The following is a 24,647-nucleotide window of genomic DNA, read 5'->3' as shown; positions in this document are numbered from 1 at the left end:
GTGTATGTGGGTGACAGCTGTCATGCAGAAACATAATGTTTCTTAGAAACAGACATAAAAAAAAAAACACTGTGGTGCTTTTGAAAGCACTGATTCATTCTGTACCGCAGAGTACTGAACGTTCATCAAGAGCCAGATATAATGGCATGGCAATCTTCAGTCTCAGAGACAACAAAAGCTCAGAAAAGCCAAACAAACCTCTTCAGATCAAAGTTGCATTGATAAAGTCATCATGTTGAGTACACATTTACGAAAGCTAGACGCTGCCGGGTTTGTCCTGCATGTCATATAATGCTGTGACAGACAGACAATGCTACTGTTTTAATGTCACTGTCAGTCTAGCTGTCGGACTAGTGTCGACAGCATTGAAAATCATTAAAGTGTGATGTCGTAACACACCTGGTGGGTGTCATTACATGCCAGACACCACACAAAGAGCACTAGTATGCTATTGTTGTCTAGAGCATTCATTTATCAACAAGCATGTTTTCAAAATCTGGATATGAGGACAGAAAGTTTTAAGATTTTGAAATATAAAATGATATAAAATGAATGAGATTTCTAGATCACTAATCAAATAAGCTCATTTCTGAAAATATTTGAATCTTTTGAACTAAAGGTAATTTATTCTTGCTTCCATTGAAGCTCAAAATACTCATTTTCATATCATGCTGGATCACATGATCATCAGGTTTTACATAAACTGTATTTTTTTTTTCCATTCAGCTGTGGGTGATACATATTGTCTAGTAACCAACATCCAAACAATTCAGTGTGTTCCATGAATCACTCTCAGTGATATTCAAATGTGTCCAACTTCCTTCCTTTGTCTGCGAGTGTACCAGTAGAGATGAGCTCATAAATCACAGGAAAAGGAAAATTCCCTCTGTAGAGCTTTAGGGAAATCACACTGTTCATTTTCAGGTGTGTGTTGCTGTCTATGGTGTTCATTTTATACCCTCGGGAGAGAAAGCAGCTCATTTTTCAACTGTTAAACAAGAAAAGCTGTGCAAATACGCTGTTTAAACGTGCTAATAACTACTCTGTCTTTTTATTTTAACAGACGGAGGAGAAATCACAGTCAGAGGTGAGGACATGTTTTTCCTTTCACAAAAACAACACACACACACAGCCCCCCCACATACCTGTGAACCACATTGAAATCACACGTTGTGTGTTTATTCACCACCATTGACCTGTTGTGAACACAAACTGTGGGCGGATTCACGGTCGGATCTCATTTCACCGCACGTCTCTGTGATCTTTACATCCACCTGTGCAACACACCTCTATTCTGTACATACACCTGCAAACTGTTTCCCCCCTTTGATACCAAATCACAAAGTTCTCTTTCCACGACACACCTGGATCCCCTTGTGTGTGCCTACTTTTCCTCTTCTTTTCATCTGCGCTTTTTTCTTCCTCTTTTCAACCTGTTTCTATTCTGCATTTTTTTCTCTCCAGATCCGCAAGCTGCGTCGAGAACTGGACGCCTCCCAGGAAAAGGTGTCCGCCCTGACAACACAACTCAGTGCCAATGTAGGTGGACACAGATACATACTTCTGAGATGGCTCTTTATTCTTTTATTATATCTGTGGGGCATAATTAATTCCCAATTCCATATCTAGTGTCAGCTGTCAACCTGAGGCGTCATATAAATGGTGTTATCGTAATCCCAGTGACGCCTGTGTGGGTTGTGTAGTTGATTAATGTCAATCATGACCTCATTGGAGTTTCCAGTTGTCATTATCTTTATTCAATAGCTCTACATCTTTAGCAACACAGGCTATTGTATTTTTGTAATACTTTTTCCTACACTTAACGTACTTACCCACGCAGTTAAACCTGTTAAGAAATTAAACCTGTTTTTAGTGATTAGTGAATACTCTACTACATGAGATAGTTGCAATTATGAAAAATAAAGTCAGTTATAATTGTGATATGAAGTAGAAATTGTGAGAAATAGTCACAATTTTGAGTTCAAAAGTCATACTATGAGATATAAATTAGCAATTTTGAGAAATAGTCACAATTTTTAAGTAGGAAGTTGCAATTATAAAAAAAAAGGTCACAACTGTGAGATATAAAGTCATACTGCGAGATATAAATTTGCAGTTTTGAGAAATAGTCACAATTTTTAGGTGTGAAGTTGCAATTATCAAAAAAAAAAAAAAAAAAGGTCACAACTGTGAGATATAAAGTCATACTGTAAGATATAAAATAACAGTTGTGAGAAATAGTTACAGTTTTGGAGTAAAAGTCGCAATTATGAGGAAAAAAAAGTTGCCATTACCAGAAAAGGTCACAACTGTGAGATATAAAATGATAATTATGAGAAATAGTCGTAGTTCCGAGTTTAAAAAAAGTCACAATTATGAGAAGAAAATCACAATAGTCACAATTGTGAGATATAGTCACTTTGTGAGATATAGTCACCATTACAAGTAACATGAGTTATGTAATCTGATTACTTTTTTGAAGTAACTAGTAAAGTACAAACAAAATATCTGAGTTACTTTTTCAAATAAGTAATGCAAGTTACTTTGTTTTCCCATTTATTGACTGACACCTCTGCTGTCCCCATGTGGACAAAACATAAAAGTACCTAAAAGTAACTAAGTAATGTAATTAGTTACTTTTTTTTTAGGGAGAACTCAATATTGTAACACATTACTTTTAAAAGTAACTTTCCCCAAAACTGATTCTGATTTCCCCAAAATACTATTGGCGTCCAGTGTATATTTATAAAACATAATAAACTAAATTAAAAGCAAGACTATGCAGAACAGTCTTGTCAGAACAGATCTGTGCCATTTCCACCACAGAAACAGACGGTTTGATTTTATATTTTATGACTAAGGACAAGTGGGAGTACAGACTGTGTTCAGTGTTTTTGATATGTCCTCCTAAAGATAAATGCATCTGTAAATCATAAAGACATGTCTCTTATGCCTAAGGCAAAGGAATCCTGCCTTGTAAGTACAAACTAGACAAGATTTTTTTAGAGGTACTAACAAAAGAGGAGTTTACGTGTGTTCTAAAAAGCCCAGATTTTCTGTTTTTGGTGCATTGTTTGTCTTTTTTTTTCCATTGTAAGTGTGTATGCATAACAGTTTCTGACGTAACACAACATGAACTTGTCGATTTTTCACTGGCATGGAATTAAGAGAAGGATTATTTTCATGTTATTTTGACATATGCAGAACATTGTTTTGGTTTGATGATCATATTTAGTATGCAGACACAACACTTGTTGGAGTGTTCAGCTATGGAACAGTGAGAAATATCCCAATAGAAAGAAAAAGAATGAGAAAAAAAGAAAAGAAATTAAAACACAACTGGGCCCTTGAGATGCCAGTAAAACATGTCAAGGCCCCGGGTGACCTCTCTGCTTTGTCTGTCTCGGTTATCAATGTTAGGAGGAGCTTCACTGCGTCTTAATATAACACTGTAGTTTAGTTATCTAAAGCTGAGCTATCTATGGAACAGCAGAGGAGCTCTAGTGATGTTTGTTCGGACGGGACCAGCTCTCTGATCTGGCTTCCTTTGAACTGCTACCCTTCCCGTGGGTGCACAGAGAAACACACTCCCTCTCAGAAAGAAAAATATAGACAGGGAGGCTTTACAGAGACAACTGACAGACCCCAAGACCCTCTTGGATGTAAGGTGAGGCGATGACCCAGAAGAAAAAATTATGCTTAGTGGTTGCTCTTTCATAGTTTAGAGTATTAGCTTTAAAAGTTTTAATATTCTCTCATATTTTCTTTAAAATATCTCATGAGAAATAACAAATGAGACAATTGTTGGTATATAAAAGGAGCTGTGAAAAAGTTCGTAGAATAATTTGATGGGAAAAGTTTGAGTTCATATTTGAAGTCTCTTACTTTTTCAAAACGTATTATCTGAGCACAGTTTGAGGCATTGTTGAGATCTGTTTTAAAACTGTTGAGGATGCATGTGTGAATGTTAAGGTTGTTCCTAAGGGGAAAGTCTGAGAATCAAGAGACTTTAGCAAAAGTCTCAATTTTATCTCCATTTAATCACATTGTGAAATAGGAGAAACAGTTGAGATGTTAAAGAAAAAATAAATAAATAAATTCATTCCAATAGGGAAAATTAGATTTAGAGGGAAAGGTAAAATGTAATGAGAGAGTAAAGAAGGTTTTCGTTGTTGCTTGTTAGTCTGGGATACGGGCCAGAGTTTAGATTACACGTCTAAGTGTTTGTTTAAAGGTAAAGATGGTTGTTTAGTAAGTTTGAGCTCTGCTGCTTCAGTTGAACATTTCAATAAACAGGCAGCTCACGCACAGGTCATGCAGTTCATGCAGTTTTGAGCTACATGCATTTTTTGACTCTTGTTATCATCGCAAAGGAGAAAGCTTTGCTTAGACATTTAATTTTACTCCCTTGAAGGCAGATTGCACAATGTCCATGTATTATATGAATAGTGTGTTATTGTGTAGCTATGATGCATGCATGCAAAAAAAGACGTCATTTTGAACTTGAATGAACCCTCTTTTCCTTGTTTTACCTCTTCTCCCCTGTTCTTCTTTATTAGGCCCACCTGGTGGCAGCGTTTGAGCAGAGTTTGGGTAACATGACCATCCGACTGAAGAGCCTCACCATGACCGCAGAACAGAAAGTAAATATCAACACACTTGCATTTGGATTTATCACAATTGTTCAGTATTAGACTTGGAGAGAAAAAAAAAGATTTTGTAGATGCATTGTCAATAAATACATTTTTGTGTGTTAGGACTCTGAGCTGAACGAGTTGAGGAAAACCATTGAGCTGCTAAAGAAGCAAAACGCAGTAGCTCAAGCAGCCATCAATGGCGTCATCAACACTCCAGAGCTCACCTGCAAGAGTGAACGCACAGGTGAGGGAGCGGAAATAATCCGTAAATCCAGACATTAAGAAATTTATTAACTCTTTCCCACTTTTGACAGAATTTTCTGCCTTACTGTTATATGGTAGAGGGCGCTATTACGCATCTTCTGAAAGAGTAGAGAATCTCCGGATCAAAACAGGCAAAAAAGGAGCAGAAGCAAAGCATTGCTTATGCAGCTTTTGTAGCTTTTTGTTCAAAATGTTGCTTTTTTATGAAACTTACCCACTTATCAAGTGTTGATTTAAAAAAAAAAAAAAAAAAAAAAAAATGAATGCATGAAGCTAGAGCTTTTTTAAAGGCAGAGGCTCTGTTCTTTCTTTTGATATATTGCATGTTTCAATATTCATACAACAGAATATTCTGGGGGCCATGAAATTTTTGTGAAAATTATCAAAAATTCTGGCGGTGGCTGGCATATAAGTTTACACAAAATATGTGAAGTTTTAAATGTGATAAATGAGCATCTATCTTTCCATCTAATGTGTAAAAATTACACTTCTACTTTATTAAAATAGTTTTTTGAACATTCTGTTGTATATACTTCTTAGATTTTATGAAGTTTTAAATGTGCTAAATGAGTTCTCTAGCATCTATCGTTCCCATTTGCCTGTATAAATTATACTTCTACTTTAATAAAATTATGTTTTGAGCATTCTTTTGTACACACTTTTCAGACATGGCTGTGTTCTGATTGGTTAGTTTTGCTGTTTGAACACTAAATGGCACAATATTTGGCAGGTAATAACGGTTCATCCCCCGGAGCGCAGCCGGACCTGCGCATGCGCAGACAGCACTCATCTGACAGCGTCTCCAGCATCACCAGCGCCACCAGCCACTCCAGCCTGGGCTCCAACATGGACAACCCCGACTCCAACAGTAAGAAGAAGAAGAAGAACTGGGTGAGTCCACACTCCTCTCATCAACATTTAAAGGGATAGTTCACCCAAAAATGACAATTCTGTCATCATTTAGTTGTTCCAAACCTCTATGAATTTCTTTCTTCTGCTGAGCACAAAAGAAGATATTTCGAAGAATGTGTGTAACCAAAAAGATGATGGACCCCATTGACTTCAATAGTTTTTTTGTTGTTTTGTTTTTTCCATACTGTGGAAGTCAATGGGGACCAACTGTTTGGTTACCTATGATCTTTAAAATATCTTCTTTTGTGTTCAGCAGAAGAAAGAAACTCATACAGGTTTGGAACAACTAAATGATGACAGAATTGTCATTTTTGGGTGAACTATCCCTTTAATGTCCTAAGGACTGTTCAACCATTGCAAACCTGTGTGTTTCTTCATTCTACCTTTTGTTTGTGTCTAACGTTTGTCTTTTTGTCTGAAGTTGCTAAAACTTTAAATATGAATAAATACTACTAACAAACACCTAGCAGGATATTTAACTAAATGCTGATGCTTTTCCTGAAAACTGTATTAAAGAAAAAAATTAAGGGCCTGCCTTTTTGTAGTGGAAGTTAGTACATTTAATATTGTACTTACTGTTTTGCTGTATCATGCTGGCTGTAGCTGGTGTCCTGTGCTGGAGGTGACGTGTCAGATGATGAATATGAATATGAATACGTATGTTAAATAATAATGACAACAGTTACCCTGTTATGTTTGATAGGCTAGCAGTCCTTGTAGATTTATTATACACTACTGTTCAAAAGTTTGGGGTCAGTAAGATTTGTTTTGTTGTTGTTTGGTTTGTTTGTTTATTTTTTAAATCGTAATTTTATGTGGTTAATTGATTAAAAGTGACAGGAAAGACATGTACAATGTTAAATTATATTTCAAATAAATGCTGTTACTTTGAACTTTCTATTTATCAAAGAATCCTGAAAAAATTAATCTGGTTTCTGCGAAAATATTAAGCAGCACAACTATTTTCAAAATTGATAATAATAAGAAGAAATGATTCTTGAGCAGCAAATCAGCATTTTAGAATGATTTCTGAAGGATCATGTGACACTGAAGATGCTGAAAATTCAGCTTTGATCACAGGAATAAATTACATTTAAAATATATTCAAATAGATTTTTTCAAAAATATCTTACCGATCTGAAACTTTTGAATGTGTACACCAACAGTTTGGGTTTTAAATGTTTAGTGTCCCAGTTTGTGTTGTTATTCTTGCTAACAATGATTCTTAGACTGAGTTTAGTCATGTTTAAATTGGTCATTTAGCTTTGTAGGTGTATCACTCTCCTGCTAGCAAAAAACAGGCTGTATTAGCCTGGTGGTCCAGCTGGTCATCTAGTGTTTTGGAGAATGATAACCAGCTTAACTAGCAATCGATTTGTGTTCTTGCTTTTGTATTACAGATCTAGTCTGTTTGCAGGGGTTTGTGTTGGTCTTGAGGGGTCAAACATGGTGATGTAGTTCAGCAAGACTCTCTGAACTTGGTTATTTTTCCTGCAGATTTAGTGGTAGCCATTGTAGACAGTGATCTGATAGTGTCATGTGAGCCTTGCGGGACACAAACTCACACGGCTGAATGTGCTTTTCTGTGTCTCTCTCTGTTTTTTCGCTGTGCTGTCGCTTCATATGGCAGGTGTATGAGGTAAGAGAGTGTGTTCAGAGAATCCTGCACACCTGTCTTGGTTAACCCAGCTTCACTCCACTAACCTGCTAACCATTAGATGCACTGCTGCTCAGCTCGCTGTCTTTGTCTCCTTTACACTGTCCTTCCCTTCTCCCTGTTTTGTCCCTTCTTTCCTTTTTATCTGAAATAATGTCCTATAGTGATTCATGAGTCATTATGTTTATACAATTAAACTCTTATTTATTTTAGTACATAGTGTAACACGGGACATTTGCAAATTCTGTAAAAATTTTATTTTTTTCCTGACCTGCAAGTCATGGGTTCTTGATATTTAAATTCTTGATTTTGATTTTGATTTTTTTTCTTGCTTATGAACTTTTGTTTAGAATTTTAGTTTTTTTTTATTCTAAATTTCTTGATTATAAACTTCTTTGTTTAGAATTTTTATTATAAACATCTTGATTATGAATTTTTAATTTTTTCCTTTTTTTAAAAAATGTGTTGATAATGAACTTCTTGGTTTTGAAACTTTAAATTGTTTTAAACTGTCAAAATAAATCTTTAAACGCTCAGCACATTCAAATCTATTCATAAAACAAGATAAAATGGCTGCTTTATCTTCAAACTTTGATATGGATGATGCCCAACCCTACCTATTTATTTTAGGCTGTTTCTCCCTTCTTTCTTTCTCTTGCTGTTTTCCTCCTCTGTTCTCACTGTACTGCTTCTTCTGCTGCCCAATCATTTTTCAGTAACTCTCAGCTTCATAATCTTTGTTCTGTTTGTTGTCGTTGCAGCTGCGGAGCTCCTTCAAACAGGCCTTCAGTAAGAAAAAATCACCCAAGTCGGCCTCATCCCACTCAGACATTGAGGAGATGGCGGATTCCTCTCTCCCTTCCTCTCCCAAACTCCCTCACAACGGCACCAGCACCTCGGCACTGCTGCTCCGCAACACACACTCCAGCTCAATGTGAGTGTGTTTGTGTTATATGACCCTCTTGACCTGATTATTGGCAAGAGTTATAATTGTTAACTAAAACTGAGATTTTTGTTAAGGTGAAATAAAATATAAATATTAATCACAACATATTTCTGTCATTTAGACTGTCAGACTGTCTGGATGGGGAGGCGGAGACTGTGATGCAGCTGCGTAATGAGCTGCGAGAGAAGGAGATGAAGTTGACAGACATTCGACTGGAAGCACTAAGTTCCGCCCACCAGCTGGACCAGCTGCGGGAGGCTATGAACCGCATGCAGGTGTGAGATTGACCTTCACATTACCTTCTTGCATTGGATTTTTAGTAGAAAAGGAATGTTACATATTTTATCCCGTGTGGGTGGTCTGATAGGTGGAGATCGAGAAGTTAAAGACGGAAAATGATCGTCTTAAGTTGGAAACTCAAGCCAGTGGGAGTAGGGCGTCCTCTCAAGTATCTGTCTATAACCCAACCCCGACACCTGGCCTGTCTCAACACAGCCTCAACCTCACAGAGTCCACCAGCTTCGGTACAAACATGTGTTATTCTTTGTGAAAATACTTATTGTGTTGCTCCATTAAGGTTGTTTTGTAGCTGTGTGTGAGGAAAAATCATAAAAGCGCATTAAAGATCTAGTCTGTCTTTTTTTAGACATGTTGCTGGATGACTCTGGTGGAGACGGAAGCTCTCGTAAAGAGAGCAGACATGTGAAGATAGTTGTCAGTCTTCAAGACGACGTCACGTGGAAAGAGGTCAGTGCTCCCGCATTTTGTTGCAGGAAGATTTAATAAAATGACACATTTGAGAGAGTTTTGTTTTAATGACGTGACTTCTGTCTCCCACAGGACAGCAGGACTCGAGACTTCCTGATTGGCTGCATTGGTGTCAGTGGAAAAACCAAGTGGGATGTTCTTGATGGGGTTGTGCGGCGCTTGTTTAAGGTAAATTAATGTACATTGCTGTAATCATTTGTTGATGATGAGTGGTTTACATTCATATATATTGTGTGTATATATAAAAATGAGTGGATACCTGTTGGATTTGATTATCTGATCAACTCTCTGTAGGAGTACATCAGGCATGTTGATCCGGTCAGTCATCTGGGTCTGGGTTCAGACAGCGTTGAGGGCTATCGTATTGGAGATGTGATCCGGTCCAGCGGGGCAGACACACCTGAACTCCTGCCTTGTGGATACCTCGTGGGAGAGAATGACACAATCAACATCTCACTGAAAGGTTCACACAATCAGAAAAAGTTTTATTTGTTATCATTATTTGTCATAGTTTCTGTTGTTGTTAACTTGTTTCTCTCATTTCAGGCGTGAACTCTCAGTCCCAGGATTCTCTGGTCTTTGAAACGTTGATTCCCAAACCCATGCTGCAGCGCTACGTGTCTTTGCTCCAAGAACATCGCAGGATCATCCTTTCAGGCCCCAGCGGCACTGGAAAATCCTACCTGGCTCACAGACTGGCGGAGCATCTGGCGCTGCGAGAGGGCAAACTGCCCAATGAGAGCAACATCGTCACCTTCAATGTTGACCATAAATCCAGCAAGGTGAGAGTTAATTTTTATTTATTTATTTATTTTTATTTATTTTTTCAAAAATACAGGTTTGTGAGCCATGTTGTTTATATCAGCTCTCTCTAGTTTCTAAAAGAGCCAGGAAAATCCACTTTTCCCCTTTAGAAACTACTTTTTTATCTCCAAAATGTAAAGGAATAATGATTAGCTAACAAGATATGAGCCGAAGTCTAGAAATCCTTGTACATTAAAAAGTAAAGACGTATATATTTATTTACTAGGAGTTGCGTCAGTACTTGGCAAATATAGTGGAGCAGTGCAGCGCTGAGGGACAGGAGACTGAAGCCCCTCTTGTGCTCATTCTGGACAACCTTCATCATGTCAGTTCACTCGGAGAAATGTTCAACGGCCTGCTTAACTGCAAATACCAGCGCTGGTGAGTCTGCCGTTCATATTTTATTTTTATAAATTCATGTTTTCAACAGTAAATCAGCATATTGTAATGATTTCTGAAGGATCGTGTGACACTGAAGACTGCAGTAATGATGCTGAAAATTCAGCTTTGATCACAGGAATAAATTACATTTAGAATATATGCAAATAGAAAACAGTTATTTTAAATTGTAATAATATTTCACATTATTACTGTTTTTACTGTATTTTTTTTTTTTTGTCAAATAAATGCAGCCTTGATGAACACGACTTTCAAAAGCATTAAGAAATCTTACCGACCCCAAACTGTTTAACAACAACGTGTATTTATATAATTTGTATTAATAAAAATATCATGTGTTTATGTACACACTATACAATGTCACACTACAGTCCGTGTAACAAAAACACACACATGAACACAGCAGTGAGTGAGTGAACAATTAAAGGTTTTATTTTGTCTCTCTTTATTTGCAGCCCGTATATAATTGGCACTATGAGTCAGGCGACATCTTCTGCTCCAAACCTGCAGCTTCATCATAACTTCAGGTACAAAACTGCTTTCTTTTGTTCTTGAATTAGCACTAATAAATGATACCTTGGCCTTGGGAAACTGCTATGGAGTGACCTCTAGGTGGCGCCATTGCACAATTGTTAACAGCAATGATGAGATGTAAATCTAAACGAACAGATGAATGTGTATATATATATATATATATATATATATATATAATATGAGATGCTAACAGCATGTGATTTCCGTTACAGATGGGTGCTGTGTGCTAATCACATGGAGCCGGTAAAAGGTTTCCTGGGCCGGTTTCTGAGGAGGAAGCTGATCGAGACAGAGATCGGCAGCCGATCACGGACACCGGAGCTGGTGAAGATCATTGACTGGATCCCTCAAGTCTGGCACCACCTCAACCGCTTCCTGGAGGCTCACAGCTCCTCTGATGTGACCATTGGTACGGACATAAACCACCATACTTAAACCGTTCCCAGTGTTACTAATTCGCTCCAAAAGGGTTGAAATTGAGTCTCATGTTTCTTCGTACAGGTCCACGTTTGTTCCTGTCCTGTCCGATGGATGTGGACGGTTCTCGTGTTTGGTTCACTGACCTGTGGAACTACTCCATCATCCCCTACATGCTGGAGGCTGTGAGAGAAGGTTTACAGGTAACATTTGCCCTCTTTTATAGTAAAATCTACCTTTTCCCCAGACAATAATATCTTTTGTTATTAATTTTAACTGTGAGAGTCACCTCACACAACATTACCTAGTCCATAATCAAAACCCATAGTTCTTGCTTCCTTCTGTATATCTCTCAGTATATAGAAACAAACCGTTTATTCAGTTTGTTTGTGTTTGTTTAGCTGTATGGTCGCAGAGCAGCATGGGAGGATCCTGCACTGTGGGTTCTGGAAACGTTTCCATGGGCAGCTTCTCATCAGCATCCTGATTGGCCAGCTTTGTTGCAGCTCCGCCCAGAGGATGTGGGCTTTGATGGATACTCCGCCTCCAGAGAGGGCCTTAACAAACAGAGCACTCAGAGTGACAGTGATGCCGACCCACTGGTGAGTAACGCAGACAGATAAAAACATTAAACTCTTACTGTTCTGAAACAGCTTTATGTTACAAAAATATACTATTTATATAAATATACTTGAATAAAACTATTCAAGTTGTGGACATAATAAAGAAGAAGACTGGTTTTGGAAGGATTGCTCAAGAAAATCAATGAAAATTAAATTTATATTCCATTTTCAATTAAAATAATTTATACACATAATAATTTATGTAAATTCTCATAAGATGAATCCATGGTTTAGAAAAACTGTCTTATTCTACATAAGAGTGGGACCACCTCATCCTGATCGCCATGTTGAGATCACGTGACCTGACGAATACAACTTATTAATTTATTTTCTGATATAATAAGAAGAATAAATTAATCATGGGCAACAAATATGTCATACAGATTATGCCACTCAGTGTTAGTGTATTATTTATGTAGTATTATTAATGTATATAGTATTATATATTATTAAATAGTATGAATTATTATTATTTAGTAAGTATTTTTCTTTATATTTTCAATATAAATATATATTTCTAATTTTGTTTTCAGTTTTATTTTAATTTTAGTTTACGTTTTAATTTTAAGTGCTTTTGTCATTTTCATATTTTTTTTCAATATTTCTATTTAGCTTTAATTTATTTTTGTTATATATATAGTAAATGTACTTGACATTTTTTTTAAAGTTCATTTTTCATCTAATATTTTATTTTATTTCAGTTTTATTTTTTATTTGATTTGATTTAAATTAACAAAAACAATTTTTAAAAGTTTCAGTTAACAATAACTCTGAAGTCACTATAATGGAATTGGTTACTTATGCGTTATTGTACATCCACACCAGTAGGTGTCAGTATGTCAGTCAGTAACACCACTTTTTTTATGACAAAAAATTGTTATATGTTGCCATTCGGTAGGGTAACCAACAAAAAAAAATGATAAAGCACAAAGTTTATATATACATTTTAAAAAATTTTATGGAAAACAGTAGTATATTTTAGATTTAGTCATTTCTTTATACTTCAAATAAAATATCTCAGATTCCTTCTCAGACATATATTATGACATCTGGCCTGACTGTTACTTGTGTGTATTCTGTGAACAGATGAACATGCTCCTGCGTCTGAAAGAGGCGGCCAGCTGCTCCAGCCCGCAGAGTTACGACAGCGACTCCAATAGCAACAGTCATCATGACGATATCCTGGACTCTTCGCTGGAGTCCACACTATGATCCAGCCTGATCCATTATGCCATTTAATTCCTTAACTGTTATGCCAGCTGAGGCAGCGAAATCAAGTCTACATGAAATCACAACGGGTGCTGGTAACCCAAATAAAGAATGACACTTCATATATAAAAAAAGATATATATAAAAAATATATATGCGGCAAAACTCAACGGCACTTCAAGCTGCCTCGTGTAAAATTTGACATCAACAAAATCAGAAGAAAGTGCTTTGTCCCAATTTTTACCTCAAAAGTAAAAGTGCGGTCACATTAGCGAAATTCTCTGGACAAAATTGTCTTGTCAAAAGTGTAGTGACGTATGAAGCACAGCTCACACAGAAGTCGCTTTTAAACAAGCAGCTTTCTGTTGGTCAAAGCGTTGAATCCATGTGACCAACTTGAACCCTTCGCAAAATCTTTCGCCCTCACACGAAATTCTAGATTGCGTGGATTCCTATTGAAATGAGTGGATTTCACCTGCATAAATTTGCCGAACATCTATAAATGTGGCCGCACCTTAACAGTTGGAGAAACTTTCACGCACAATGCAATGCTCGTTTGTCTTACTACCCTCTTCTGGTGAAATGGAGGAGTTACATCTTTAGACCACCACCTTGGCGTCAGCGTCTCGTCCTTTCACCGTCCACCTTCATCGCTTGAAAGAACATCGACTTTCCCACTATTGATGGATTTGCTCATGACTTTACAAAACCAGCTTGATCGGATGCTGACCATCGTTCCATGTTTAACGTGATGAAATAGCATGGTGCTACACTTTTATGAGTTCAGACTTATTTATTGTGACGATTGGGAAAAAAAAATACCTCGTTTACCATCTGGGACGTGTTTTATTTGCCCTTCTGCATATTGTCTTGTTTTGAAACCACCTGCTGACCGCATGATCCAGTGTTGTACTGTAGCACAAAGCCTATCTATCTATTTTTTACCCTCGATCGCTCTCTGTTTTGGTGCTGAATGGAATCTGGTGCCTTACTCCATTTTGTAAAGAATACGGCACTATGTTTTATACTTCAGAAAAATGCTGAGTTTATTACGTTTCGTAATTGAGCTACAGGGCTCTGCGCTACTCTTTGAGTTTGCCTCATAGTCATCATATCATATCAGAGGTACAACAATATGTGGTTTGGAAAAGAGGAAGTGGACAAAGGGAGCCTCCATCTGTTTTCAAATTTGCCTACTTTTTTTTTTTTTTTTGTTCTGCTAAAAGGGACGTTTTACAGTTTCAAACATAAGAAAAATGATGCATTGTTGCATTTATATATGTGAAATACATATGATCACTACTGGCAAAGTTCATCTTGAGTGGTTAAGCTGTAAGGCTTTGCTTGGTGCTTAAAGACCTTCTCAAATACATCTTGGCAAAAGCACAGTGTGCTGCAGGAGAAATCGTTCATAATTTGGTGTATGAGTATTACCTCATTGACCATTTTGGCCTTTATCATGTACATATCTTACATTCAATGTGAAAGAGTAACACGTCTACATAGACATTGGATTAATAATATACTGTATTTGCTGCTTTATAATGCGAGGATGCTTCTGGAGGGTTTGTACATAAAATTTTATCTTTGATTCTCTATAAAGGAACATTAATTTGTATGGATAGTGAGTTTCCTTGCATGGGAAAGCATTATATATGGGGCTATTCAGTGTTTTCACCTTCTTTACGTTGTCTAATGCTGTTTGTATGGCACTACAGGGTTTTAGTTCCAACATTGCTTCCATTTCACTCCAGTGTATGATTCCTGTAAGTCATCGATCCTATGCAACATCATCGTGGATTTAAAACGGAAGCCAAATATCGAAGCTCTGTAATGCTGTCAGCACTGCCAATACATTGTGTGTACACTGTGTATATAATTTTGTGAATAATTTTGTGAATAATTTTAGGATATGTGCCTAATATTCTTTGATGGATTATGATGATGATGAAGTCATTTTAAGCACAAATGTTGTATGTGATTGTTGTAACTGAAATGGGAGGGCTATAATCGAATGGAACTCGTGTCACTGAATGTGTACTTTGCTGAAACCTTGTTTCTTGCTGTAATATATCAGTGTAAATATTTGACAACCCTGCAGGCTGCATTTTGCTGAATAATCTTTTTCTAGCCATTTATAACAGTGCTTGGAAATATGGAATATTTTGTGTACAGTGTCTTTTTCATCTTAACAGTCGTCTAGTTTCCCATGGATGATCTGTGAAACACAGATGACCCACAAAGATTTACTGATCACGTTACCTGTTTTAAATTATTTGTAATTCAATAAACCTAATAATTATTTATTAATTGTTTATTAGTTTTATGATGTTTACATGGATTCATGTTTACATGCAAGCACATTAATGAAAAAGAAATTATACAAGAAATACATTTTGATATCAGCATGTTCCATTAAATCATAACATTAACAAAAAATAAGAATAATACAACAAAAGCAAAAATTTAACCTGTGTAAATTTAATTTAATACATTGATTTGTTTAACCCTGAGATCCATTTTCTGAATTGTGAGTTTCTGCATATTCAAGCGAGGAATAGTTTTAGTTGGTTTGGTTTAAAGTAGTGAATCATTTTTTAAAACGCATATGGAGAAAATGAATGGAAAACACTTGGAAAAGTTACAAAGGCGAGTAAAATACCTCCCACCACCACTGACACTATACACACAGTGATCCGAGACTTGAAGGCAATAGTTTCACATTTAGTATGCAGATTTATTCACTTTAGTAAACACAACAGCCCATTTTATTTTTTTAGCTCAAAGTATCATATTTTCACACCACATGCTTTCTAGAGAATTATGGCAATGGCACATATCCATCACCTCACAGCAAGTAACCAATCTTTAATCTTAAGCACATACAATAAAATGAACATTGAGCAGTTCGTGTCACTTTACATATTCATATGTAGGCCTATTGTTAAATTTAAGGATGGGTGTGACACCTTCAAAGTAATTATAAGTTGATAAATATAAAAGTAATTTAGCAGTACTTTAAAAGCATCATTTATTTTACAGAGCATCTTTCATACTGCCCTTTGTTAAGATTATTACAATACAACAATTAAACAACACAGAAGATAGTACATAAATTACTAAGAGTTTATATGCACGTTCACATCATTCTAATAAAAAACAGAAAAAGATGCTCAGTCTCAAATACATATATCAGTTTCACCAATGAAATGGTGTGCTACACTGTGCATTACGATTATTGTTTTTTTATTGTTTTTACATTTTATTTTTATTTTTGTATTATTGTTTAACTAAATTTCAAGATGGTGAAATAATAAACAACTAAAATGAAACAGAGTACTAACAAATCCCAACACAATTAAAAATAAGTCAAACAGAACTAGTTTTGTGAAATGTTACAAATTTAAATATACAATGCCATTTACATGTAAGTGTCTGAGAGCAGGTTAATGTGCTGTATACTAACCCTATATCTCATAAAATGTGAGCGAGACAGAAGATATAACCTCAATTACGGTTGGTTTTGACCTCTAATGGTGATAGTCGAGGAGTTTGGAAGTACAAAATCTCTTAAATAGCTGGAAATTCAAACTTGAGCAAATGTATTCTTATTCTTTGCTTAATCGTTTTCTTTGTTTTGCATATTTCGCAATTCCATACCAGGGAAACTGATCTGTTGGTTTTCTTTCCAGACCATTTTCACCCAGAAAAAACTGCCAAAGACAGTTCTGTGCCTGTCGAAATCTGACAGGGTCTACTAAATATCTTCTCTGTTTTAGTGTATTTATCCAAAAGGGTTCATCAACAAACATGAGGTAATTCCGAGGAGCCCGATTTAAAAAAATGCTGTTAATCGAATGAAAATTAAAATACAGCTTTTTTCCCTTTTCCTCCAGAAAAGCAGGTGCTGTATTATTGATTTCATCATCACACGTCATCCTTACTCCTTTAGATTTTGGGTCAAAGTTATCACTTTGATCATGATTGGGTAAATACCAGATAATTTCTTTACCCCTGAGATCCATTTCCTTAATTGAGTGTTTCAACGTTTTTAAGCGAGGCTCATTATAGTCCACATAGCTTTCAGTGTTCAGAAACCACCCTTCGAAGTTTAATCGGTGGGCAATGTCCACTAGTTTCTGTAGGTTCTCCGGTTTTGCCAATTCTTCAATGTCATTCACATTTCCCCCAAAAGCCAGAGGAGGCAAAAAAACTGTGCCAAATATGCCTACCCCATTTCTGTGTGCCTGATCAATCCAAGCTGGATCCGGGGCAAGAACTGTTCCTTCACGATGTGACCCACCAAAAAAGACAAACTCTTTGATATACTGCCAGTAATCAAATCTTACTCTGTTTTCCTCTGTAATAACCTCTGGAACTCTTTCAAGGGTTGGCCTTGCTCTGTATATTAAGGTGAAGTCTTTGTGTGAGGTTTCATGTTCTTCTCTTGACCACTCATAACTAAAGCCTTCTGTTTGAAGGGGTTCTGTTGAAGGACATAAGTAGTCCTCAGAGAAAGTCTGTCCCTCAGAATAATCTTTTAGTTCTGGGAAGTCAATAACAGCATCACTCGGTTTGTTCAAAAACCAAGTGTATGTTTTATGATCATTTTTTTCTTTCTCTTTTTCTTTTTCCTTTAGAGTAGGCATCTCATCATACACTACTGTTAGTGCCTCTTTATCTGTGACTTGATGTTTGTTCTGTACCAGTAGGTAGTTTAAATCACGCACAAAATGAGGCCAGTAGAGTTGAGCCACAATGAAATATGGGTGAGCAGGAGGTTTGCCATCTCTGCTCCAGCAATATTCAGGAGTCTCCTGGAATTCAGTAATACACTCCCTGTTTATTTTGCCTTTTTGAAATCGTTTCAGAAGGGCAGGATCTTCGCTGACTCTGAAATCACCTTTAAATTCATAAACAATACCCCCGATTGTAGTAGTCTTTTTTAATTGCATGGCATAATATTCCTTACTGCTGTATTTACCTTGTGCACAAAAAATGTACCAGCGATAACAGTTTTGCCCCATTCTCCCCCATTCTGGGAATATGTAATTGTCATTCTTGTTTCTAAATATTTCTCTTCTCTCACGATAGTTAAACTTGAGGCACTCAACTTCAGAGAGCAGGTATACATCCCATGAAAATATATATCCATCTGGTTTTGGAGGCTCTTTGCCTTGATTTATATTATCCATCACATTTTTAGCTATTTCACGGCCAATTATGTCTATGCTTTCTACTGTGAAATGCTGGTTTACACATTGGATAATCCCTGTGAGCTCCCTGCTGTTACACTGTATGAACTCAGTCGATGTACGTTTCTCCCCTTTTAGATATTGAATGGCTTCGTTGAAAGCGTGGAGAGCCTCTTCATCAGAAGTACTGTAATGTTTGTTTCGAAACATGAAAGTCTGAGCTGCAAGTAGTATCACATCAGAGGATAATGTTGAGATGTCACAATCATCACTTGATTCAGCAGCTTTCCAGTAATCTACTTTTCCTTTTATAGCTTCGAGCAATTCGTTTACAATACGTTGTGGAGATGTACAATCAGAATCAAAAAAGTAGGAACGACTTGGTAGAGGATGACATTTCCTGTAGTCAATAACTGCCTGAATTTTTTCCTTTGCAGTACCTGGACAGCGCAAACCACAACAAAGTGCTTCCTCATCAGAGAATTCTAGCAAGGAAGAATATTTACGATTCTCTATGTCAGAAATGCATTTATGGAGCTCTGAAGCCCAGATTTGAGCTTCTGATAATTTCATGTTTGGGTCTATATGCTTCATGACAATAGCCAAGGTTGTGAAGGACACTGGCTCATTGTTTTCTGCCATTCTGGATATCTTCTTAAATACTTAGTATATACCTATGGGAAAAAAATGCATTCATATTGAGTTACACAGAAGTAGGCATAATGCTTTCCAGGTCTACAGAGAAGACATGTCTTTTAAAATCCTCTATTGTTAGGTTTAAACTGAATACTAGCATCTGCTTATGCAATTTCGTTTGTGTGTTATTTGTCAGCAGCAGACAAAATGTGATTAGTTACTTACAGTTGCAATCAGGAAAGAGCACAGGGGGTGGGTACAGTGGCCCAATCTGCTGCTCCTTTTGCTATTATCAGCTGCCTGTCTGGGTAAAATAAATACATTTCCATTTATTCCTGTTGCAGATGCTTTAATGCAGCAACTTATAAAGAAAATTATAATATAAGCGATTGGAAGACTGGGCTTGTGGAAGAGATGGCAGATACGGCAGTTCCTGTAATCTGCAATTGTTCTCTGCACACAATGCTGATGTTTCCGATGCTCATTGGAAATGACTTTGAACAAAATGCCTAATTGGGTCAATGCGTTAACTGTGTAGTTTGATGTTTTTTTTACTGTTATAGCCCTATTGCTAATGTTTTTATTAATTACACATAAAAACCTAAAGTTATAGGTGGAAAAGCAGAATGATTTGTCAGGTCCTGCCTGGCTCGGGTTGAGTAGCAGACACTGCGCTACAACAGCTTTTCAGATGGTGAAGAGCCATCCTTCTTAGAATTAGCAAATATATTATTATGCAATTTAAATGAGGGCTGCTAGATTATGGCAAAAATCATAATCACGATTATTTTGGTCAATATTAAAATCACAATTATTGGTGGGTGATATGATCAAAGTTTTATTTCATGATATGAGTAATTTTAAATGTCAGTGAAATTTCACAATTATCCATACTTCAGCAAAAATTAATTCTAGGTTAATTAAAGTAGGTAAAAGTCCTAAAAACAGTTACAGAAGACAAGTAAACAGTCAACAATTAAATAAGAACAAAGAAATGAATTACAAGCAAAACAGACAAAAAATACAACAGAACAAAAATACAAATGAAATAAACAGGTTTTTCAGGAAGATGTACCAACAGTAGTATTCAGATAAGTAATACTCAACAGAAATTAAATAAAGTAATCAAATATAACATAACTGCTGCATACATTAAATATAGACTATTTAAAACTACAAAGGTTATTCATTCAAGAGCAGTGAGTGGTTTTATCTTTATCTTTTCTTGTCAGATTAACAATGACTACAGCAGTCATTAATGTTGGCTGCACAGACCCAATATGAGCCTACTGTTACACACACGCACTTTCTCAATGTTCATAACCTACTGCGTTTACGAGTATATTTATCAAAACAGCATTTCGATATATTTGTGTTGGCTATTTGAGCGTTTAGGCGCGTATCTGAAGCCCACAGTATTGCTTATGCACGTTCCGTCCTGTCTCGGAGCGCGCGCACAGGTGTCCGCCTGGGGAACAGTCCCTCTTTCGCGGCCTAGCACCGTTTAACAGTACGCTGCATTTTACATCACTCTCATTCGGCTTATTTGGATGTTAAGTTTGGGTTAGGGAGGAATAAAAGCGCACCGCTGTGAATGAAAGAAAGTTGCGCTGGACGGAACGCGGCAGCGGTACAGTAATCGTTTTACCTCATTCTTGTTTTCATAATCATTGGAAGCCAAAATTGATATCGAAATCGAAAATACAATTAATTGCAACGCCCTTATTTACATCTAATGTCAGCTCAGAAAGTATAGGCTAATAATAATAATTATAACAATACATTAACAGTAGCCTACAAACTTTAATCTTGTACTTAGTTTTACACACTAGCCTAAAGTTGCTTATAAAAACCAAAAAAAAAAAAAAAAATCAATACATTATATATAAGTATAGAAGTAGCCTAGTACTTACCAAAAAGTACTCTTTTTTTGGTGTTGAAATATGACAAAAGGATTGGCTTACTTTTTTACTTAATTCACCGACTTAAACTTAAAAGCATCTGTTCCAGTGAACCACACCACGAAAAATCCAAGGCAATACAATCGCCTTCGCTTATTTAACCTTTCCAGGAGAGTGGGAGGAGAAAGTGGGTGTGGATGTGTGTTTTTTTTTCTCAGTTTATTTGTCCTTTTTTTATCAGTTTTGTCATTAATGTTTCAGCTCTGTTATTTCCACATGGTCAAAAAAGAGTAGATGTCTCAACAATGAAATTACAACTCCAAAAAAGTTTATTCTCAAATGTTTTGACTAGTCATATTTGGGTTTTGGATGTGCACACCGATCTTGCATTTTTGGATTGTTTGCACATAGTGCCTTTGCAACATTTAAAAAATGTTTTAAATGCATTACATAAATATGCAATTGTTGCCATTGCCTTTCTTCATAAACTTGCACTGGTTGCCAATTGCCGCTTGCATCAAATTAAAGTTAATGAAAATTAAAAAAAAAAAAAAAAAAAAAAAAAAAAAATTCAAAGTGGCTCTAAACATACCTGTACAAAATTATTCAACCCCCAAAAGTAATAAACGCTGCCTGTAAGTGCTTAGAAGCTTCTGTCACATCTCTGCTACAATCTTGGCCCAGTCCTCGCATGAAAAAACTTGACCAAGGACAATGGACTTTCCTGCAGGATCATCATTCCTTGCCATTGATCATCAAGCTTCAGTCTCTGCACCGAAGACATCACTATCTTTGCCAAAATGGCTTGATACTTCAAAGAATGTATGATGTCCTTCATTCAGTCAAGATTTCCACTTCTTGCAACAGCAAAGGACCCCTATAACAAGACTGAACCACCTCCATTTTTGACCACGGAGATGGTGTTCTTCTGCTCATAAGCTTTGCCTTTTTTTGCACCAGACATACCGCTGATCCATGGGTCCAAAAAGTTCCAGTTTGGTCACATCCCTCAATAAAACATTCTTCCACAACTCCACAGGTCTATCCAAATGAATTCTAGCATATTAAAGTCTGCATTTTATGTTCTTTTTGGTCAAGATTGGCATTCTGCAAGATGTCCCAACATGAAGGCCATGCTTGTCTAGTCTTCTTCCTATACTCTGCATTGAAATGTTTTTTTCCTCCTTTCATCAGGTCATCTTGCAAGTCTTTGGCAGTAAATGGAGGATTTTTCTCACTTGCTCTGATCAAACATTTTATTCCCCCTTAATGATATTGTGCTTTTTCTTCAACACCCTCAAAGTTTTTTGGTACAACAAATTTTAAACTTAAGAATAAGGCTGCCAGCTGTGTCTCTAGGACCTTTTAGTGTTTTGGAAATCATCTTCTTGCCATAGACTTTCTAATGTAATAAAACAATTTGTTCTCTATAGCTCTTTTGACTTGATTTTTTTCCTTTGCAGTACCCTGAAAGCGCAAACCATAACCAAGTGCTTCCTCATCAAAGAATTCTAGCAATTAAGAATATTTACAATTCTGTATGTCAGAAATGCATTTATGGAGCTCTGAAGCCCATATTTGAGCTTCTGATAATTTCATGTTTGGGTCAATATACTTAATGACAATAGCCAAGGTCGTGAAGGACACTGGCTCATTGTTTTCTGCCATTCTGTGTGTGTATGTGTGTGTGTTTGTATGTGTGTGTGTCATATAACGCAGAAGTGTAAGGTTACGTTGTCAGGTATCAGGAGATCTATCAACATCATGAGGAATGTGAAACAGTTAAAAACAGACACGTTAGGTCAGGATTTTGAGGACTGCTTTCCTGTTTCACTGAACCGGTTCTTCTGAATAAGCTAATAAACAAAGACTGGTAAAAAGACATTTCTCCACCGTTTATGTTGTGTTAGAAGGGAGGCCCACTGTCTTTGACTTAGTGCTGAAATGTAAGAATCACATCTCAAAATGGGGCTCTACTACTCCTTGGGTTGGCCTATAACAAAAAGCCTCATATTCATCATATTAGAGGTACAACCGTGTGTGGTTTGGAAAATATGAACTTAAGAACGTTCAAACATAAAAGAGAAATAATATGCAAATGATGAAAATGTACATTTATTAGGCTATATTACTGGTGAACCATGTGAAAACTTTTGTGTTCTTTGCGAGTTCTCAACCCGGAAGACTAATTCGCCACAGCTTCCCTCTCTCGGAGATATCTACATAATAGGCCTAGTAGTTTTAAATGTATAGTATGGGGACAATAAGGTCAGTAGTTATTAATTGAATTGATTCAAACGTTAATTTTGAAGAAACACAAGTTAATTCTACTATGCACCAAATGGTGGTATAACAGTAGCTTCTTCAGTAGATATTTACAATATTTGGAGGGGACTTACATGTTTAAAAAGTTGTTGTTCAGTGTTAGCTTATTTTATTATTATTAATTTTATTAATTTAATTTTTACATTGTCACATTCTCATGGCTCTCGCCCGCCCTGCTCGTCACATTAAGTAACCTTTTCAACGGAACTTTGAGTCTCTGCCGCATTGAAATCAAAAGCACGCCGTTGTTTCTCCATTTTGATTTTAGGTTTACCTCAGAAGAAGTTTGCACGTCTTTGGTTACTTGGTAACAGACCTGAGAGTTGAGTACCGAACTCAATGGAGCGGTTTAAGATTTCCTAACTACAGATAAGATGAGATTTTGTAAGATAGAATAATCCTAAATCAAGTTAAGATTTGCTTCTGTAATATGAATTTATGAAAAATCCTAAATTAACTTATCATATCTTAAGTTAAGACCTAAGATAGAAATTTTCTGTAATATGCCCCCCAGATATGGAGCTACCACTGCAGACCACTAAGCCTGTCGGGGATTGGCTCTGGTGCCACAGTTGCCGAAGCTGCAAGAGGATGATGATATTGAGCAGTACTTAACCACTTTTGAAAGAATGGCAGAAGTGTATTTGTGGCCGAAGGAGGACTGGGCTATTCATTTGATTCCTCTACTCACAGGGAAAGCGAGGAGTGCATTCGTCGCGATGTCACAAGCACTGTCTTTGGACTACGATAGAGTCAAGGAAGTGATTCTCAAGAAATATGAAATCAGCGCTGAGACATATCGGCTGAGATTTCGTTCTCTCGATACACCGGTTGACGAATCCCCAATGGAATTATATGTTCGGCTGAAGGATTTATTTTCCAAATGGGTGCGACTAGAAACAAGTAGCAAAATGGACTTGTTGGAGACACTGGTACTAGAGCAGTACATGCAGGTGTTGTTCCCGGAGGTAAGAACTTGGGTGAAGGAGCGAAATCCAGTAACTGCAGGAGAGGCAGCTAGCTTGGTTGAGGCCTACATCACAGCGAGGAAGGTTTCCTCTGGGACGTTTCGGTATGCTGGAAGCCTACCATCCAACAGAGGTAAGTCTGTGGGGTCCGGAGTAGTTTGTACTCTCAATTGCAAACCTAGATTATAAAACCCACCCACCCTAAACCCAAACCACCTGTAACAATATCAGACAAAAAGGATGTGGTTTGTTATAATTGTGCAGAACCAGGTCATACTAGTCCACATTGTCCTTTGAGAAAGCCTAAGCCAGCTCGACTATGTTACATACTGACCTCTACATTAGCGCCCAAAATAGACAAAGAACCTTCCGTTTCTGTATTACTAAATGGTAAGCCAGTAACAGCCTTGGTAGACACCGGTTGTGCGCAAACACAATATGTTCCATTCCTG

The 24,647-nt window shown here is 36.8% G+C and overlaps 2 protein-coding genes across 10 annotated transcripts in view; one reads left to right on the top strand and one right to left on the bottom strand.

Annotated features, from left to right (window-relative positions):
- nav2a (neuron navigator 2a) overlaps positions 1–15,480 on the top strand; it is a 217,840-nt gene extending 202,360 nt beyond the window's left edge. For all 8 annotated transcript variants that reach the window (XM_051900031.1, XM_051900032.1, XM_051900030.1 and 5 more), the window contains 18 exons: positions 1,064–1,087; positions 1,465–1,539; positions 4,560–4,643; positions 4,758–4,881; positions 5,632–5,792; positions 8,232–8,404; positions 8,538–8,691; positions 8,784–8,940; positions 9,063–9,163; positions 9,257–9,352; positions 9,479–9,647; positions 9,731–9,966; positions 10,215–10,369; positions 10,843–10,914; positions 11,134–11,330; positions 11,423–11,541; positions 11,740–11,940; positions 13,048–15,480. In XM_051900031.1, coding sequence (XP_051755991.1) covers positions 1,064–1,087; positions 1,465–1,539; positions 4,560–4,643; positions 4,758–4,881; positions 5,632–5,792; positions 8,232–8,404; positions 8,538–8,691; positions 8,784–8,940; positions 9,063–9,163; positions 9,257–9,352; positions 9,479–9,647; positions 9,731–9,966; positions 10,215–10,369; positions 10,843–10,914; positions 11,134–11,330; positions 11,423–11,541; positions 11,740–11,940; positions 13,048–13,173 — 2,424 coding nt within the window. In that variant the 3' untranslated portion in view covers positions 13,174–15,480. The remainder of the gene's footprint in view (positions 1–1,063; positions 1,088–1,464; positions 1,540–4,559; positions 4,644–4,757; positions 4,882–5,631; positions 5,793–8,231; positions 8,405–8,537; positions 8,692–8,783; positions 8,941–9,062; positions 9,164–9,256; positions 9,353–9,478; positions 9,648–9,730; positions 9,967–10,214; positions 10,370–10,842; positions 10,915–11,133; positions 11,331–11,422; positions 11,542–11,739; positions 11,941–13,047) is intronic.
- A 406-nt stretch (positions 15,481–15,886) lies between these two features.
- On the bottom strand, positions 15,887–21,052 carry LOC127515886 (uncharacterized). Of its 2 annotated transcripts, none has more exons than XM_051900036.1 (3): positions 20,915–21,052; positions 19,227–19,305; positions 15,887–19,039 (listed from the first exon to the last, which is right to left on the bottom strand). In XM_051900036.1, exon 3 carries the CDS (start codon positions 19,005–19,007, stop codon positions 16,779–16,781), a length of 2,229 nt encoding a protein of 742 aa, XP_051755996.1. In that variant the 5' UTR covers positions 19,008–19,039; positions 19,227–19,305; positions 20,915–21,052; the 3' UTR covers positions 15,887–16,778. The 2 variants fall into 2 exon arrangements, with proteins under 2 accessions (XP_051755996.1, XP_051755997.1); XM_051900037.1 differs by having other exon boundaries at positions 19,227–19,301; positions 20,915–21,029.
- Positions 21,053–24,647: the final 3,595 nt, after the last annotated feature.

The sequence above is a fragment of the Ctenopharyngodon idella genome, chromosome 7 (genome assembly GCF_019924925.1).
Source record: "Ctenopharyngodon idella isolate HZGC_01 chromosome 7, HZGC01, whole genome shotgun sequence".
Lineage (NCBI taxonomy): Eukaryota > Metazoa > Chordata > Actinopteri > Cypriniformes > Xenocyprididae > Ctenopharyngodon > Ctenopharyngodon idella.
This window is presented reverse-complemented; position numbering and strand designations above follow the sequence as displayed.